The following is a 20,418-nucleotide window of genomic DNA, read 5'->3' on the forward strand; positions in this document are numbered from 1 at the left end:
CATCTGTAACCATTTGTCCTAATTATCATTTTAAATCTACTTAAAATAAATCTGCTCCCCCTTTAACCTGAAAGAACATAAACTACTTGAAAATGATTATCATGTTTCATTTGTCCTCTTCCAAGCCAAAATTTCCCAATACCATACACTAACTTTCTGTTGACGTCCACAAAGCTGTGACTTAGGACTTGTGTCTGCAGTGTGCACTCCAAGTGTGACCCAAACTTTCTCCTCCATCACTGAACTATTAGATGTTCTAAAATGTTGTGCACTGAGTTTTCAAGTCTTCTGTGTCTAAATTCTCTCTCTTGATAATCATATGCATCACTTTGCCAGGTATCACATATATAAAAATTATGCCCAAATCTTGCTCAATAGCTCCTGAAATAGGGTGCTAATCCTATATTTTGTCTGTGTGCCTATAGAGTTTCATGTACTGTGGATCCCTCACCATAGGAGTTGGGAATTAAAGGATGATTAATCCCCTCTTGCTATGGAGTGTGTGTGTGTGTTCATGTGTCTGTCTGTCTATATCTTTTTATAAATGTGTATTTTGGGAGAAACTAAGGCTTGCAGTTTGATACGTGTTTAATTTTGCACTTAGTTCTGCTAGGGTTTAAAATAGTTATGATAACCCAGTTCAATTTTTTATATCAATTCTCTCTTTAAAAAATTTTAATACAATTTTTTATATTAATTTTTCTCCCTTTGTGTGGTGTAAATTAACACTGCACAATGCGCATTAACACAGACTAGGGTTTCAATTTCTCAGGTAATCATTTCTTCACGCAGAGACTGAGGGGACAGAGAAGCTTGCTCAGTGATTCCCTGGGTCCTCTGCCACATCAGCGATTTATTCAGTGCTTGGAGTTTATTCAAGGATCTTAGCCCCAGTGCTGCCAACTTCCCTACCTCCACCAAACTGAGCTGCAGACAGAGAGAGACACAGAGAGCGGTATTCCATCCACCGGTTCACTCCCCAAATGGCTGCAACAGCTGAAGCTGGGCCGATCTGCAGCCAGGAGCTTCTTCCAGGTCTCCCGTGTGGGTGCAGGGGCCCAAGTGCTTGGACCATCTTCCACTGTTTTCCCAGGCCATTAGCAGGGAGCTGGCTTGGAAGAGGAGCAGCCAGAACAGGAATCAGCACCCATATGGGATGCCAGCGCCACAGGCAAAGGCTTAGCCTTCTACACCACAGCACCGGTCCCCTGACTATTACTGATTTCTCACATAAATGAAACAAGTGACATATTTCTATATGGATTATTTGCAACTTTTTCTTCTTAGAATTGGGTATTTTAATCTGCGAAAGACTTAAAATGTATCCCAACTAAATTTTATCTTCTTACTTTCAGCACATTGAAGAAAACTGTTCTTATGCTTCAAACCTCAGAATTTGCCTTTCATAGTATTAATTAGTTATTCTTCCTCAGTTTTTGTAAACAGTTTTGAGTATTTGTAAAAACACTTAGAGGTACTGTTGACATATTCAAAAGTATTATTTTGCCATAAAAGACACAAAATAGTATTCCACTCATGTAAAATTCATGTAGTATATTTATTTTGATAATGTTTTATTAATGAGTGCTCTAGAATAAATACACTTAAAATCTTTTTGTACTTTGAATTCCTATCTTTGTCAGAAAAACAAGAAAAAAAATCTTTCACCTCTTCCTAGAATATGCTGTGCCTCCATGGAAATGACTGTGGTACTATGACCAAGCTGATGTGTTTTGAAAGCCAGGATTGTTTGTAGTATAGATAATGTACATAAAAATACTGCAGAATGAAAGATGAGTAGCATGGATTTAAGAAGAAAAAGAGATTTCTCATCGTATTTAATAATAATATATGGAGAAAAATAAGGTCCTTTTTAAGTAAGGCTTAATTGAGAGTTAAAAAATAGAAAAGCTAATGAAAAGCTCTTAGAACAGCGATTCTAAAATCTGTGTATAGCTTCAAGGCAGGCGGAATTTTGATTTTTAGAAGAATTTGTCATGTGGATGACATGCACTGTGGATGTTTGTCATCACTGATTATTTAAAAACAGCTTTTGCTTGAAGGATAGTGTGATCCAATGATTACCAAATACCCTGACAACATAATTGATTGTCCCAAATCTGGTCTGAAGTGAGAATCTGGTTTGGCAAATTTTCCTTGGAACACTCATTCCAAAAGCATATGTTCTGAAGCTTTATAAGGACCTGCCATCATGAGCTTGTTTTCAAACTATTTGGCACCCATCACAACTTTGTCAATGTTATTTTGTTATTCCCCCTTTCCTTTGTTTCCTTTTTGTTATTTCCCCTTTCCCTTAACTTAACTTTAGAGTTAAGTTAGTTACCCTTGAGCATTCACTTAACACAAATTCACAAAATAATGAGAATCTTCAGAACTTTCATCTAAGAATATTTTATTCTATTTTCTTTTCAAACAAAGATGTATTTTGAAGACATTAGATAAACTAGTATCTTCTCGATTTTGACAAATACTAAGCTGTTAATCTTGTCATCCACAGCAAAATGTGAATAATATTATTGAAGAAGTTAAAAATATATGCAGTGTTCTGGCCTGTGTGGAAACCAAACAAATCACAGATGCAGTAAATGAACTAAATCTAATGCTTCACAGAAAATCAGAGGTAAATATATTCATTTATTACACTGTTATTACTTAAACCTCAGTTCAATAATTAATTAAGGAGAAAGACTTTTGAATAATAACTAAATATCTGTGCATGTAGTTGTGTGTGTGTGTGTGTGTGTGTCTGTCGCTCCCCCTCTTCGTGGAGGAACGACACAGGACCCTGCGCTGTTCTTTTATCTGCTCGGCCCTCCCCGGGTTTGCTGCCGGTTCTTCCCGGGTTGGCTACCGACCCTTCCACCTCCGTGGAAGGGCGGTTCCCCCTAGCCACTTTCCCCACTTCCGCGGGGGAGTGACATAATGGTGCCGTGACTCGGATAGAAAACTTAGGAGGGAAGAAACGGGAAGAAGCGGGAAAATATCGGAGAGAGAGACTAGCAAAGAGCCTAGGGAAAAGCCGGACAGAAAAGGTGCCGGAAGAAGCTATCAAAAGCCTAGGCATAGACTCAGATACGGACTACGGGGGGAAGCTGGGAGAAATCTCTAAGGTCGAAAGCGAAAGTGAAAGCTAGAACAAACAGACTCGGATATGGACTGTGGGGAGAAGCCAGGAGAAATGAGGAAGGAATATTGTTGGAAGAAAACGTAGGGAAACATACCGGGTAGAGAAAAAATGTTAGGGAAATTGAAGCTGCAGGGGCAGGCCGAGGTGGAAACGTAAGCTATGTTGGAATTCTTCAAGTCAGCCCGGGGAACAAAAGGCAAAAAGCTAAAACTAGAGGTGGACGCATAAGCCAGGTTGGAATCCGTCAGATTAGCCTGGGGAGCAAAAGACGGGAAGCCAAACCGTGAGGCGGAAGCGTGGGCTAGGTTGAATTCGCCAGGTTAGCCCGGGGAACTTGGATTGAATGCTAGTGGCAGAAACGTGAGCTAGGCTGTGTGATTCGCGGAAGCCGCCGCGTGCAGAGAGAGCACGGGGCATGAATAGATAGGGAGCGTGGGGCTAGCACGAGGCCGTGGTGCGGGCGCGAAGGGGCGCAGAGACCGCGGAGTGTGTGCGCAAAGCCGGGAAGCCACGCAGATGAGAGAAGCGCGGGCTGAAGCGGCTCAGAGCCGGGAAGCTGCCGCCGCGGGGCGAGGCGCCCAGAAGCAGCCTCGGGGCGGGCGCCGGGAAGCTGCAGGGATAAGAGAAACAGAAGTTTAGAAGTAAAATGAGAGAAATAGGAATGCTGGCAGATAGAAGTAAAATGGGAGAGATAGGAATGCCCGGAGATAGAGAAATAGAGAAAAATAAGGCCTCCCCTCAACATGGCAATGAGAGAGCTTGGATTCGGTCTGCCTGATTAGGGAGGTGGTGAGCACTTGCGGGCGGCTAGCAGCTTATGCGCCGCAGGTCACCGAAGACAGGCATGAATTAACATCAATAAGTCTCCCCACAATACAGCAATGAGAAGGCTTGGGTTCGGTTTGCCTGATTGATAGGGCTTGTAAGCACCTGCAGGCAGTTCTAGCAGAGCAGAGCATGCGCTGCAGGGCACCGAACACAGGCACGCATCAGCGCCTAAAAACCTCCTCACAACATGGTGAAGAGAGGACCCGGATTCGGTTTGCCTGATTGGTAGGGTTTGTAAGCACCTGTGGGCAACTCTAGCAAGCAGAGCAGAGAGTGTGCCGCGGGGCACCGAAGACAGGCGCGTATCAACGCCAAAAAATAAAAAGAAAGGGGGATCTGTGGGGAGCAACTCGGACTAGACTAAGTTACTGGAATTAAGACTTATTCTATGCATCTGCTCTCCCACAATATGGCGCTGACAAGGGAGAAACAGCTTCTACACAGCTGCCTCCAGTTCAACCAATAAACTGTGGGACTTACTCCTGATTGGAGGAGAGCAGCGTACTCGGCGTGTGGGTAGCAGAGTTGGGATTGGTGGAAGAGGACTATAAAGGGGGAGAGAGACAACATGCACCAGGAACATCTAAGAGGAACATCTAAGGGGAACACCTGTGCAGCCCCCGAGAGAGCCGGCCGGCGGTGTGCCGCTCCCCCGCAGAAGTGGGGAAAGTGGCTAGGGGGAACCGCCCTTCCACGGAGGTGGAAGGGTCGGTAGCCAACCCGGGAAGAACCAGCAGCAAACCCGGGGAGGGCCGAGCAGATAAAAGAACAGCGCAGGGTCCTGTGTCGTTCCTCCACGAAGAGGAGGAGTGACATGTGTCCACAGTATGTTTCATTTATTTGGGGAGTAATGGCACCTTGATTCCATTATGCCAAATGAATTTAATTAAATTAAAAGGGAGTTCATTACACCTTTGAAGTTTGTAAACAATTTAAACATTCCAAGAGAAGTTGAAGTCAGTCCTACAATTTATTAAGTTGAATGGGCTTAAATAATATTTCCATACAAATGTGTGCATAGGCATTAATAGCTCTCCTGTGCACCAGTGTATACAAGTATAAATGCCCATACTTGCTTGGGCAAGTCATATTTAGGAAAGAAGAAATCAGTTCTGTGGTATATTTTGTCAAATTTGTAGTACACACTGCTTCTATGACTTCTGGGTGACTTTTGTCTGGATCTTACATCCTGTAATAATTTTCTGATTTTCTTTTCTTTTAAAAGAGCATTATTTTTTTTAAAATCTTAGACATCTCATATGTAATTGTAAGTATAATTATTGACCCCTCAAAATAAGACAATTGGGTCACAATAAATGAATCACAAAAATAAATTTGGTTACACATTTAGCAGATGACAAAACAGAAAGATAAAATAATAATAATAGTGATATGAGCACAGTAGTCCTCATTTGCATAGGGATATGTTCCAAGGCCCCACGGGTATACATGAAGCCATAGACATCTGAATTCTATGTAAACTATATTTTTCGCTATAAATACAAATGTTTGATGTATAGACTAGGCACATTATGATATTAACAATAATAATTATCACCGAATTAGAATACAACAGTATACTGTAATAAAATTGCCATCATTACTACTCTTGTACATTGCAGCCATTATTAAGTAAAGGAAAGCTCACTTATACACAAGCACTGTCACAGGCAACCCGAGATCTGATAAACAATAGGGCTTACTAAGTGACTAGTGCACTGGATGGACAAGGGATGGTTCCTGTCCAAGGCAAGGTGAAACTTCATCCCATTACTCAGAATGGCACTCAATTTAAAAGTTATAACTTGCGTACATCAGTCATTTTCCATTTAATATTTTCAATCACAGTTCTCCGCAAGATATTGCACAAAGTGAAATGTGGATGACGAGGAACTACTGTAATTAATGCTTGATGGTACATAACAATATCGAAAATAGTTTCATAGTGTTTAAATAATATAATATCAATAAACCCCAAATTTTAATATCTAAAGCTGATTTATTTATTTAAATTTTGCTTAAAGGGGTAACACTATTTTATATTTTCATTATAAAAGGAAACAGAATAGTTGTATTGTTTCCAAGACTATTTTTGTGTGAATATTAAGACCTATTCCTTATGTAACAAATCTGATGTAATCACATTTAATTTGAGTACATTTTTCCATTCTGTCAGAGTGAAAAAATTATGCCATAGTCTTGGAAAATATACCTTCATATGTGTTCAAAATAAACATTTTGATAAACTGAAAAACTTGGGAATTACATGGTGCTAACAAAGAGCCTCTTAATACATGAAGTTAAGTAAGTTACCAAGGGAGTGAGAGTTCACTTTAAACAAGCAATTACTTTTTCTTTAAGTCTCATATTTTGGAGATGTTAAAAGCTCCTAGAACTAACAGTGAAATACAATGAGCTTAGGGAAATAAAAACATCATTTGAATGCAAGATCTACCCATTTCTAGCTAACATTCTTTGAAAAATTAATTTCACTGAATTTCAGTTGTCCTCATCTCTAAAACAGAAAAAATAACACAAGATTTTTAGGGTTATTCAAGTGTAGGAAATAATGTTAGTGAATGAACCACATGCTAGTGTAGCTTGAATGAGAGTCATGATTATTACTGGGGGAAGTGAGGATGGTGCTGGGGGCAGACGGTGAGAATCTTCCCCATGGGGCCAAGAGGAAGGTTGTAATTCTTACAGAGGCCAGACAGATCCCAATCATGTCACTGCCATTGGGTATGGCTAGCCCTGTGGCAAATAGGAGCCATTGTAAGAGGTGGGGACCAGATGTGAGAATGTGGACATCTATCTTCCTATCTGTTAAGAATAATTGTTATGTTCAACTCTTATGTCTGACTCCTAGTAGGTAGTAGCAACAAATAATCAAAGAATCTGGAAAACATAATTTATAATGAAGCAGTTGAAGTGATGCTATAGTATTGCTAGACACAGGAAGCTTTATCTTCAGAACATTCATTCTGAAACTCCATAAAAGAACAAAAATGGCAATTTTCTCAGAAATATAATACTTTCAATATATCTGAAATCAAAACAACACTTTACAGAGAAATTGGTTATTTCCCAGGAAAGCCACAAACAATTATAATGCTAAGGAAAGCTCAATACACATCTTATATTTCTTATGTATTTACAAGCACTAAAATTTGTGTCATTTTTCTTTGTAGCTTAATAACTCAAAATATCTAAATATTCATCTTATATTTTAATAAATCTGGAGTGTGTTACATGCATGCAACAAAGAAAAGAGTTTACAATTATGAGTACTGTTTAATATATGGCAACAGCCAAAATAGTTTAATGCAAAAATATAAAATATAATCCTATTTATTTTGAGAAGATTTTAAATGTTCATTTATTCTCCATCATCTGCATTCACATTCCCATCCTATCTTGTGAGTTCACCTACGAGAATGTTGGCACACATAGTATGTGCATTTAACAGATTTTATGCAATATAAAGTGCATTTAACAATGCCAAAAGAATTCAGTCTATCCACTCACTACTAACTCAACATTGAAGAGATATTGAGAAATATGGGTTTTCTGCCAATAAACTCTGAAATTTGAGAAGCTTTCCTTTTTCTTGGCTGCATTTTTGATCAATTTACAAGAGATGATTTCTTGCCACACAGGGAAGTAACTAGATACTTATGAATGTACATTTTGGCAAGATTAAAAGTTTTATCACAAGTGTAGTATTCTATTCTACTCCCACTCAGCACTGAAAACATACCCACTGTTCAAATTATATTCCAGAAGCTCACAAAGTGTATTTCCACACAATTAAAGAACTACAATAGGAAAATTATGGTCTTTCATATTGTGGGGTAGATGGATGTGATTGGACTTTATAATGCAAGTCTATGTTTCTCAATAAATTGAATTCTAGTTATGTCAGCTAACATCCTGCATATTCTCACTCACATGGATGGAGTGGATACCTTATGAGGAGTCCTCGAACTGTTCATGGACAATACAAACTATGAAAAATCTCTAATAGGTTTCAACATGCATTTGTACCAAACTAAAGTTATGTTTTCATTTATTTTCCACCAACTTTTTGAAGAACCTTCATGTGTATGGGATAGTAGTTAAAATATAGTCAGATGAAATGTTTTGAAATATAAATGCTTCTGAAAAGAAAATATTCTATATAAATTTAATGATACTTTTTAAATGATAGAAATGTTCCCTCTCTAAAGGCATATCTTATCTTATCAAGATCTTTGTTACAGAAAACAAAATTACTCCATAATTTAATTGAGGAATCTAGCTTTTAGTTAATTGGATTTCCTTAAAAGCCAACTATTCAATTTTTAATTTAAAAAAAAAAAGTTTAAATGTTAAAAAATTACTGTGCAATTAAAATTCTTTTTAGAAAATATAATTTTATTTGGTGTAATACCTTCTTTTAGTGAATCAATGAAACACTCCATATAGTTTTCTTGATAATAATGTTACCTCTAGCAAATCTTAAAGCAATTTTAGGCTTCCAGCAAACATATAAAGAAATAATTACATAAGCAGAGTCACTACACTAATGGACATGAGCACAATGACAATGAAAATTACAACAAAATCAAATTTCAGATTGTTGTTTTTATTTAGGATATGATTGTATTATTTGTATTATTTGTCTCAAATGTTTGATTATCATTTTTTTTAATTCTCCAAAAGGAATGAAGGACATGAAACTACATGGTGATTCTGTGTGATTTTGCCCACTGCCTTCCATTCCTCTTTTTAGTGCTGCCCAAAACTTGCATATGAATGATTGCTAATAAGATCTGGGCACACTAAACAGAGATGAAAAATGCTCTGATAAAAAAAAAAAAACTAATCACTGTCATGCAAGGGAGACTGAGCTTAGATGGGATTTACAGAACTACTCCAAAAATGCTGAAAAAGGCTGAGCCTATTCTAGGAGCTTGCTTTTTGAAAAATAAAATAACCTATGTTGCTAATGGCAATATTCAGAAGTGTTTTCTTTCATCATACAATTTAGATTTCCTTTGTATAATAAGCAGTATCAATATTTGATAAAGAGAAATGTTTTATCTTTTCTCATTTCAGAGAAACCTTAGTGTTTGTTTTAGACATTACTAGTTTAATTTGTGAGTTTGTTGCTTGAATAAAAAATGTTTTTACCCTTTTTTTCAGAATTTTCATCAAGATTCTGAGACCTCAGCAAAAGGTAATTATACATGTACTCAACTATTTTTAAAATATATTTTTTAAAAACTTAGAGATGGGCATCTGATATAGCAATTAAGATGCCACTTGGGATGACCACATCCCATATCAGAGTATCTGGGTTCAAATGCTGGCTGGCACTGCTCACAATTTCAGCTTCAACTAATGCGTACCCTGGGAAACAGTAGGTGAGGATCAAGTAGTGGGGTCCCTATCATGAATATTAGAGACCCAAAATGAGTTCTCAACTCCTTTCTGTTTTTCTCCAATTATCTGTTTTCATCCCCCCCACACCATCTCTCTGCCTTTCAAATGAAGAAAGTGAATAATTTTTTATCACACATAATCCTTAGGGTGTAATACCCAATTTTTAAAAAATATTTTATTCAAATATCAATCACTGTAGTCACACATATTTTTATAGAAAAATGCTTTTCTAAAATCCTTTTTGATGGTCAAAGTGAATAATCTTTGGGAAGTAAACATCTACATTCGAGCTTTTTCTAAGATTTTTTGTACTGAGAAAAGTCAAAAGACCTACAAAAATTAAAATAATACAGAAAGTACCCTTATAGCCATCCCAAGACACTGCAAACAAAATTTTACTATTTACCCAATTATATTTTGATGTAAAAATTGCAAATGTATCTCTGAGGTCACTAATTTCACATTTACATTTAAGTTCTATTGGAGAGCCCAAGCTAATTTTACAAGAAAGAGGATTGGATTCTGGAATAATCACTGTTGGTAGAGACTCTGAGCCTATATAAAATTGTAAGCCTCACGAGACATTGTCTCTGTAGGAAATAGTGGGTACCTGGTGACTGTGTGCTATAAAGCAGACTCCAATTTTAGGATTCAGGCACAACTGGTTTGAACTGAAACTTGCCACTTTTGAACTTGTGGTTCTAGGCTAAAGGTTTTGATCCTCAGTTTTTCTAAAATGCATAAAGGATATGATAGTCTGCAACGTGCAAGGTGTGTTCAGGGTTTTCCTTGTTCTCACAGGCACTTGGTATTTGGTGTAGGAACACTCTGAGTATTTTACTCGAACTGCCTCACTCACAAGAGTCCAAATAACACCTTTCATGATTTCAGTAGGGTTATAGGGATATCCTCTAGACTCTGGTCCCTACAGCTCAAAAGATGACATTGTGGTATATTGAACAATGAGGTGGCAGAAGTATGGAGAAATACAACTCCACCTGTTTTGGTGCAAACTTCCATGTTGCCAGTATTCATAGAACTCCAGAACAGCATAGAGGAAGGGAAGGAAGGGATGGACATCCTCCAATAATAGTGACCCGGATTCTTAGTGACAGTAACTGGCATGGACCAGCTGCAGGAACACCTGCCAAACTGGCCCTCTTTTCTTACTAGGAATTTTGGAATGAGGTCGCCTTTCCCCATTGTCCTCAAAAGTTACAATATGAGAAACCACAAAACTGTGAGGACAGGAGTGTTCCTGGAGACTTATATTCTATGATAAATCATGTCAGATTCTAATAAGCTTCACTTGCATGTTGGTGCTGTTTATTTGACATATTTGGGATCAGAAGTGTTTCGGGTTTTGGAATTTAGGGGCTTTGAGAATATTTGCTGAAAGTTCATAATGAGATATTTTGGGACTAAGACCCACTACAAATACAAAATTCATTTATGTTTCATATAGGAGTTATACTCATAGCTTAAAGTCATCTCATATAAAATTCAGCCATGAATACGGACAGACAGACCTCCCTTCTCCCACCACCACCCACCTTGAGTAGAATCTGGTAGGGAGGGCCAATGGAATCTAAGACAGCTGTGGCTTGTGGAGCGCCAGGGACACGCCCAGCTGTGTAGACTAGGAAGCAATTGTGCTGGTTTACTCCTGCCCTATTTAAAAGCTGTGCGCCCTTGGGGGGCCGGGCATGCGGGTTACTACGGACTGACTCCCTCCAGAGTGAAGGTAAGAGTAGAGCATAAGGGGCCAGCATTTTGGTGCAGTGAATTGGTTAAGCCACTGCCTGCCATGCCAGCATCTCATATTAGCAACAGTTGGATCCACTGGGGATCCAACTCCCCGCTAATGCACCTGGAAAAGCAGTAGTACATGTCCCAAGTGCTTGGGTCCATGCTACTCACATGGGAGTCTCAGATGGAGTTTCCCACTCCTGCTTTGGGCCTACCTCAGCCCTGGCTGTTGCCTCAATTTGGGGAGTGAACCATGGATGGAAAGTCTGTAACTCTGCCTTTCAAATAAATCTCTTTTAAAAATAGCTTGAGAAATTATCTCAATCAACATTCACCCAAATGTTTGCTAGAATTTGAATTAAAAAGGTCCCTAATGCAACTTGATGATGTGCTGTAGAAGTCTATTTAGCTGCTCAGGATTGAGAATACTGATAATAAACTTGTGCTATCTGCCTCAGAGTCCCTCCAGTGCCTTCTGGGGACTGGACAATGATGTTTCTATGAAGGTGTAATGCTCTGTGCCCTTTGTTTAGGGGACGCCTTGTTGGGGGGCCTCCAGAATACAATGAGCCCCCCACACACACACTTTTAAACTATCGTGGTGCTTCTTTCCCTTCTGGTTCATTAATTGCCACTGCTCATTTGTCAGATTTAATTTAGAACTCCTTTGCTGGTTGTCCCATCAGGCTATTCCAACAAAGGGCACAGCTTCAAAATAGAAATTTTACTTATTTGTTATCTTACAAGTTTTGTATGAATATATGAATTGCTAAGTGAACAATAGAATGTGTTAACATACAAAACATTGAATTATGGGAGAGCTATCAGGGACAGGGTTTGATGCAGCTGAAACACCCAAACACCTGAGCACCAGACACCTGCAGAGTATTAGGGGAAAATGACCTTTCTGTTTCTAAACACTTGAAACAAAACGAGCAACCTGTGTCTCGGAAAGAACTTAAAAGAAAGTAATAAGTTTTTATAGAAGACCAGACTGATTGACTTGATTCAGCACATACTGGAATCGTATCACAGCAGATCCCAGGAGCGTAATTTCTAATGATGTGCTTACTCTCTCAATACCCCCTCAGCCGCCTAGGGAAATCTATTAGCCCCTATTCCTAGTCATTTCTTCTTTCCTCATGATAAGTCACTTTTTTTAGGAACAGTCAGTAAGCTCCTTTTAAATAACTAATGGTAAAACTCAAAGTCTTTGATTTTGAAGAGATTTAGTAACCTTCATAAATCTTTCCTTTCAAGCTTATTTCAAATCCCAGCCATGTACTACTATCATTCTTATATCGGCACAATTTGTATGATTAATATTCAGTTAATGGTAACCATTATAGCATAATTTTATAGCATAATAAAATTTATTCTTTAAATGAAACTTGTTTGAAGTACTCAGACAACCTAGAAAATAATTATCCTTGTCACAAAATAATTTTAAATCACAAACAACTTAAAATTACCGAATTACAATTGATCAGATTATCAAATTAATAATTAAAAACCTGCAATCTGTGATTAAAAGGCCATGCTTCCAAAATTTGTTGCACTGGAAAGATGAAAGCTTACAGACAGCTAAGCTACTAGCAACTAAACCAGACTGCATTCAGAAGTAGAAGTGGTTAGTCAGCTTCAGCTGGTACTGGGTTGTTTTAATTAAATTCTAGGTTTTGTAGTAAGATTTCAATACGGAAACGGAAAGCTTATGATAACGATGACTCCTCATACATGACCTTCTATCCTTTTCCCAACAGGCTTGATAGAAAGGGTGACAAGTGAATTATCCATGGCTATCTACCAGCTAATTGATGTCTATTGTAGCAGTTTTTATGCAGATTTTCAACCTGTAAAGGCACCTGTAAGCATTTCCCCCATGAGTCCTGAGCTCCACTCCCATCTGAGCTTCAGAGTGTATGCAGTGCACAACATTCCAGAGCCCTGGGTGCACAGGTGAGTGGCAATGAGATGTTCACAAAATAGTTAATTTTTACAGAGCTTCTAATTAGAGCACATTTTTTTTCCTTATTTGCAGGTGCAAATATTTCATTAAATTTTGGAAATTAATCAGCATCGATGTACCCTGATTCTTAAAATGCAGTTCAAATTTCTAATAGACATTGATTTTCCTTCCTTATCCATTCTCTTAAAGAGAATTCCTGAATGGGCACTTGCCCTAGTGGTCAAGCTGTCTGTAGGGTCACCCCGTATGCCACATCAATGTGTCCATGTTCAAATTCTGCCTCTCCTCCAGCTTCTTGCTAATGCAGACTTTAGGAGGCAGTGATGATGATTCAAGTGGTTGGATCCCTGCCATCGACATGGAGAGTTCCTGGCTCCCAGCTTCAGCCTCAAACTGCGCTGGCTATTGCAGGAAAGTAGGGAGTGAACCACAAATAGGGGCTGGCTGGCAATCTGTCAGGTTCTCTGTCATATTTCTCTCTCTCTCTCTCTCTCTCTCTCTGTGTGTGTGTGTGTGTGTCTCACTGTGTTTGTGCATATGTTTCAGTCCCTGCAAACGAAATAGATAAAAATCTTATTTTACACTGTGGATATAATATTAAAATAAAAAATACTCATCCTATATGGTGGCAGCTTTAAAATTTTCCTCATGCTTGGGTTTACATTACTAATACCAATTAAGAGAAGAAAAAGAGGGATAACATACGCATAAAGATACAGATGACGTAAAAATAGGAAAAAAAGCTACTCCAATCCCCATCAAGTTGTGAATGCAGATATTGCATGAGATGAGTACCTTGATAAAATGGGAATTAAGAATTATTTGTGTTGCAGTAAAAATAAACCAAATCATACATGGGATAGCATAAGATTTTAGGGTGATTCTATTTTATAGTTTTCTCTTGAAAAATAAAATGGGATTAATACTGCATAATCTTAAATTCCTTATGGATTACATTTATAAGAATGCTGACTAAAATTACTAAAGTTGATAAATCCATCAACACATTACCATTCTCTTATTATACCTTCTATATTTAATATCTCAAAAGCCAAAAAATTTCAATAAAATTTCCTGAGGTAACTTCTGCAAATGACTTGTATAAAGTTAACTTAAAATGAAATTATAAAACACTATCCACACACACATTTCTTTAGAATCATGGAATATTGTTTTCTCTTGAATTTAAAGAACTAATAAAAAATGCATTGCTACTTTGAGTGCTTTTGTACAATTTTCTGACCATAAACATGCTCCTTAACTTTAATTTACACAGAAAATCTCTCCAGGTTAATAATTATGAGTATGTATAGAACACACATATATTTATGTGTTTATATAGTCACATATATACATACAAATAATATATAAATGTGTATATGAATATTGAATATATGGATTTAAAATGTGTAATTTTATATAAATGTAGTTTATCCAACTCTCCTTTGCCTTTTTCCACATAGCATATGCATGCAAAGTAAAAATAGTAAGGGCATTTTACATTTTCACAGCTACATAGAGCTATGAATATATAATTAGAGATATAAAAGAATGCTTTTCTGCAGAAGTCACTATAATCAATGAGTAAATGTGAGCTTTGAGAGAGGAAAGAAATCGCCCCTGCCGCTCATTGGAGGACCAAACTATAAAGCCAAAACTGGAGACAGAGGAAAAATAAAGGCTATTGAGCTATTTCTTTTTAAAGAAATCCATAGGTCAATCAGCATTACCACTTCTGTGGACAGAGGCCATGGTATAACGTCAACTCAGGACACATTGCATATTCTATATTTTCCTAGGAACTTCATCTATAATTTTTCTGTATAGAACAAACTACCCCAAAACATAGCAGTTCAGCACAGCAAACTGTGAGCTAACTGAGCTGATCAGCATTAGCTCACAATTTTTAGGTCTGGCTTAGAAAGGTGGGTATTTCTTCAAGGTTTCTTATGGATTATACTGAGGTTATTAAACCCTCGTTATAGTCATTTCGGAGCTCACAGGGAGTTTAGAATTCATTTCCAACTCACTTGCATGGTTGCAGGCTGTGAGGAACACAGCCAGCAAGTCTCATGGCCTCAATTCCTTGTCACAACGCTATTTACACATGTCCTGAAGACATGGCAACTGGCTTTCCCCAGAGCAGATGATCCAATAGGAGTTCATGAGCATTGTGGCACCAGAGTCAGAAGAGGTGATCTTTGGTAACCTCATCTGTGGTATCCACTATTTCTGCCACATTGTTTCAGTGTGGGAAAGGATGATACAAAGATTGGAATACTTGACGACAGGACACTTGGGCTGACTGAGAGGTGGGATACCACATCTGGGAAGAAGCATCAAGGAAAAAATTGCGCAAGAGGTGTCTCCAAAAACATAAGTACCAAATACTGGGAGGGGGGAGTATTACAAAATGACAGCTTTTTACGTGGCTTTAGTTATAAAGACTTAATGACAATGAATGGAACAGATTAAGGAATGCTGTTTTAGTGCTCTAAGATAAAATAGTTTGGGAAACTTCTGTCATAAATGAAGATTTGATCTCCATGACTTTGCCTTCAGAGAGGAGCCCACCCAAGCCATCAAAGGCCAGTGGGAATGTATTACTTGGGAAAAGCTGACTAAACAAATCCTCTGATGCATGACAGTAATTAAGAATCCATTTTTATTTTAAATTTCTCATCATACCATAGAGAAATTCTTCATCCTCTGCACAAACTGAATTTATCTTATCTCAAAGATAGTTATTTTTTATGTACATATGGCATCATGCTCATTATATTGATAATTATACACTACTAGTTCTTCCTAAAATCATCTTTTACAATGCCCGTATGACTATGAATATTTGTATGCTCTAACGTCTGAAGCATTTTTTGCATATAATAGGTACGAAGTAAATACTTGTTCAAAGTGAGCTGGGCAGTTGACCTGCCTGTTAAGATGTCTTTTGGGACACCCTCATCCCAAATTGTGGTGCCTGGCTTTGATTCAAATTCCTGCTCACTTCATATTTCTGCTTCCTGCTAGTGTGCACCTTGAGAGGCAGCAGGTGACAGCTCACATGGTTGGATTTCTATCACCCACATGGAGACCTTTATAGAGTTATTATCTACCAGCTTTGACCTGGCCCAGCCCCAGCTGTTTCGGGCAATTGGGTAGTAATCCATTGGTCTGCAGAGTTCTCTTACCCCCGGCGCGCCTCTTACCCCCGGCGCGCCTCTTACCCCCCCCCCCCGCGCGCCTCTTATCCCCCCGCGCGCCTCTTACCCCCCCGCGCGCCTCTTACCCCCCCCGCGTGCCTCTCCCCCCCCCCCCGTGCGCCTCTCCCCCCTCCGCGCGCCTCTCCCCCCACCGCGTGCGCCTCTTCCCCCCCTCTCCCCCCGCCTCTTCCCCCCCTCTCCCCCCGCCTCTTTTCCCCCCTCCCCAAATCTTAACAAGGTTTGATGAATGTCTAAATGAACTCTATTGAATACAGAAGGGAGTCAGACTTGGTTTTTGAGAATATTACAAGGAGCCTGGAGAGGAGGAATACTTAATTCATGTTGTAGTTATTCCTGAGGAAAGAAAGAAAAGCTTAGCTGAAAACTTAAGTGATGACAATGAAGGAGAGTAGACTGGAATATCTTCTAAGAGTGAAGAAAATATTCCACTAGAATCATAGCACTAATGGCCCAATGTCTTAGAAAGTGAGTCCAGAACAACAAAATGGCAGAGTGGTTAACTACAGTTAAAATTATTGTCACACATGATAAGAGCACACGTGGCCGGTGTTGTAGCATAGTGGTTTAAGCCACCACTTGCAACACCAGCATCCCATGTCAGAGCAGCACTTCGAGTCCTGGCTACTCTTTCTGAAACGGCTCCCTGCTAGTGTGCCTAGGAAAGCCATGGAAAATGGCCCACGTATTTGGGCCCCTGCCATCAACATGGGAGACCCAGGTGGAATTCCAGGCTCCTAGCTTTGCAGACATTTGGGGAGTACAGCTGCAAATGGAAGATTTGTCTTTCCCTCTCTGCCTGCCTTTCAAATAAGATAAATCTTAAAAAATGAGTATAGCAAGGTCACATTATATGAAGAGTTTAAATTAAGTTAGTGACAGTTATTTCCTAATCTCTTAAATCACTCGAAATATAGTACCATGTTATGATAAATGAATTGTAGAAATAATTATACATAAAAACATGCTATATATAGTAATATGTAGTATATAATAAAGTATATCTATAGAAAAAATGACAGTATATTTAATCATGAGACTGTGCACATGAGAAAGCTAAAATTATTTCTCTTCAAGAGAATATTTGGGCAATTTGGATGACCCATTCAGGTTCCTTGTCCCATAACTTTGCTTTTAAAATGAACATTTGTATAGCCTGTATCATCCATCTGTGTCACTGAAGTCTTATTAATAAACTTGGCTTATCATAGTCACACATTAAAGAATATGTGAGATAGGCATGACATCTAAATATAAATGATGCACAGAAAATAAGCAAATATTAATATAGACTAATATGGCTGAATCAAGAATAATTTTTTATTTTAATTTTGATGGAAAAAAGAGGGAAAGAGACAGACTTAAGATCTCCTGGTTTACTCCCCAAATGCCAAGGATCCAGGAGCTCAATTCAGATTCTCCCAAATGGATTTTTAACTACTTAAAGCATCACCTACTGCCTCCCATGTTAGCAGGAAGCTGGAATCAGGGAAGTCAATCCAGGTTTCCTACATGATGACAGAGATCCAAATCCTTGAGCCTTCACCTGCTTCCCAGCACGCACATTAGCAGGAAGCTGCAACTGGAAGCAGAGCCAGGACCTCAACCTACATATTCGGAAATGGAATGTGAACATAAAGCTACTAGGCCAAGTGTCTGTTCCTCCTCTTAAATTTCTTAACAAAATCTATTAGCAGTATGTGATGTGATAATGCAATACTCACCAGTGTTATCAGGAGTTATGTTTATATTTAACGTTGGGAATTTTGCTTAGCTGCCATCTACAAACATGATTTACATTTAAAATATTTAATTATGGCATAAACTCACAGGAACATCCCTGAAGTATCAGTTATTTTTAATTATCCCATGACTTCATTATATTTAAACATTTATAACACATAAATTCTCAATTTAAAATTGTAAAAATGAATAGGTATTGCTTGAAATGTGGGCTCCATTAATGTTTCATACTAGAGATTCATATACAAATTTATCCCTAAATGATTTTACTCATATCAAAAATATTGTTTTTCATCAAAAAATTGACATATTACAGGCATGTGCCACTTAGTAATAAGGATGCATTCTGGAAAATGCATCAGACAATTGCATAATTGACCAAATATCATATGGTGTACTTATTCAAGCTAACTTGTATATCCCATCAGTATGTGATATAATCTTATGGGACCACCATTGTATATGTAGTCCATTGTTGACCAAAACACTGTCTTGTGGTGCATAAATGAAAACATTTGTAGTTCAACCTTTTACTTTGTAGTAAAAAGTAACATGAAATATGTCCTATTGACAAATATTTACATATAAAGTATTGACTATATGCATTTTTGCAAGAGGTCTCTCAAACTCATTCATCATGCATGACTGAAATTCTGTATAACACAGCAACTCTGTATTTTCCCATCTTCCTGCCCCTGGTAACCTGCATTCTACTCTCATCTATGAATCTGAATACTTTAGTTGACTTTCATAAGTGCTATATGCAGTATCTGTCCTTCTGTGATTGCTTCCTTTTACATGGATTCTCCAGATCCAAACATGTTGTAATATAACAGGATTTCCTTTCTCCTCAAGGTGGAATAATATTTCCTTGTATGTATATATAACATCTTTATTATTTACCCTTCATCCATTGATGGAAATTTGAGTTGTTCCACCTCTTGGCTACTGTTAACAATACTGAAGTGAACATGGTAGCGCAAATAGTCCTTCAAGATCCTGGTTTCAATTCTTTTGGATAAATACTTAAGAGATGGAAATGCCGGTCATATTGCTGTCTACTTTTGCCCTTCAGCCCATCGATGGTTGCTTTTAGTTGTGTGTCCTGATGCTGGGTGTATATATATTCACAATTGTTGCATCTACCTGGTCGATTTATCTTTCATCATTATATGATGGCCTTCATTATCACTTCTCTTGGTTTTTCACTTAGTCTAGTTCAGTGATACAAGAATAGGTAATTCTACATTTTTGTGGTTACTATTTGCAACCAATGTTTTTATCCTTGCAGTTTGGTCTCTGTGTGTGAAATCTAAAGTGAATTTCCCATAGACAACATATAGTTTGATGTTGTGGGCATTCTTTAACTCATTCAGCCATTCTCTGTTTTGATGGGGGAGTTGAGCCATTTACATTTAGAGTAATTATTTTTTGGTGAAAGACTTGCTAGTTTGTTTTCTCCCTGCCTCATAGCCTCTTTATTTTTCTCTTGGTGCCATCCTTTGTGTCAGTGATTTCTCTTTAACTGGCATACTTTGATTCCCTTCTTGCTTTCTTCTGTGTATCTTATATTTTCTCTATAGTTACGTGATGCTTTATGTAAGGACCGTTATATCTATAATACAATATATTAAGGTGATAAGTTAACATCAAACACATACAAAAATTTCACATGTCTCTTCCCACACTTGTTATGTTATGGATGTCATGTCTTTTTAAATTAGTTTTTAAAATGCTATACCAAAGAAAAATTATTTATATGCCACCATTTCAGTGTTCTGTATTTATATATTTACTATTGAATGTTATACCTCAGTGTATTTTGCTGTAATTTCCTTGATTTCAACTTTAGGGAATTCACTTACTATTTCTTATAAGTCAGATCTAGTTGCAATAACCTCCCTCGGCTTTCATCTGAGAAAATATTGTTCTTCATCTTAAAACCTAGCTTTGTGTTCAAGCCCTCTCTTTCCCTTCTCACGAGAAAATCAAGAGTTGGAGTTTTCTCTGAATCATGCCACATTGTGCCAGGGTGGGACTCTGGCCAGCGCCATGAATTTTTCCACTAACTTCAGTGTGACTGATTTTTGCATTCATTTGGGGTCACAGGTTCCTCTTAAAAGGTTTCTGGATTCCTCACAAAGGGAATAATTCTGGGGCCAGTGCTGTGGCATAGGGGGTAAAGCTGCTGCCTGCAGTGCCAGCATCCCATATAGGTGCCAGGTTGAGTCCCAGCTGCTCCACTTCTGATCCAGCTCTCTGCTATGGCCTGGGAAAGCAGTAGAAGATGGCCCAAGTCCTTGGGCCCCTGCATCCATCTGGGAGACCCAGGG

The 20,418-nt window shown here is 38.2% G+C and overlaps 1 protein-coding gene across 4 annotated transcripts in view; it reads left to right on the forward strand.

Moving 5' to 3' along the window:
• Window positions 1-20,418, forward strand: part of PIK3C2G (phosphatidylinositol-4-phosphate 3-kinase catalytic subunit type 2 gamma) — a 403,205-nt gene that overhangs the window by 56,231 nt on the left and 326,556 nt on the right. For all 4 annotated transcript variants that reach the window (XM_017343356.4, XM_089303889.1, XM_051850300.3 and 1 more), the window contains exons 9-11: window positions 2,519-2,641; window positions 9,164-9,197; window positions 12,916-13,111. In XM_017343356.4, the coding sequence (XP_017198845.3) occupies window positions 2,519-2,641; window positions 9,164-9,197; window positions 12,916-13,111 (353 nt within the window). The remainder of the gene's footprint in view (window positions 1-2,518; window positions 2,642-9,163; window positions 9,198-12,915; window positions 13,112-20,418) is intronic.

The sequence above is a fragment of the Oryctolagus cuniculus genome, chromosome 9, assembly GCF_051225735.1.
Source record: "Oryctolagus cuniculus isolate XC-2025 breed Fujian yellow rabbit chromosome 9, ASM5122573v1, whole genome shotgun sequence".
Taxonomy (NCBI): Eukaryota; Metazoa; Chordata; class Mammalia; order Lagomorpha; family Leporidae; genus Oryctolagus; species Oryctolagus cuniculus.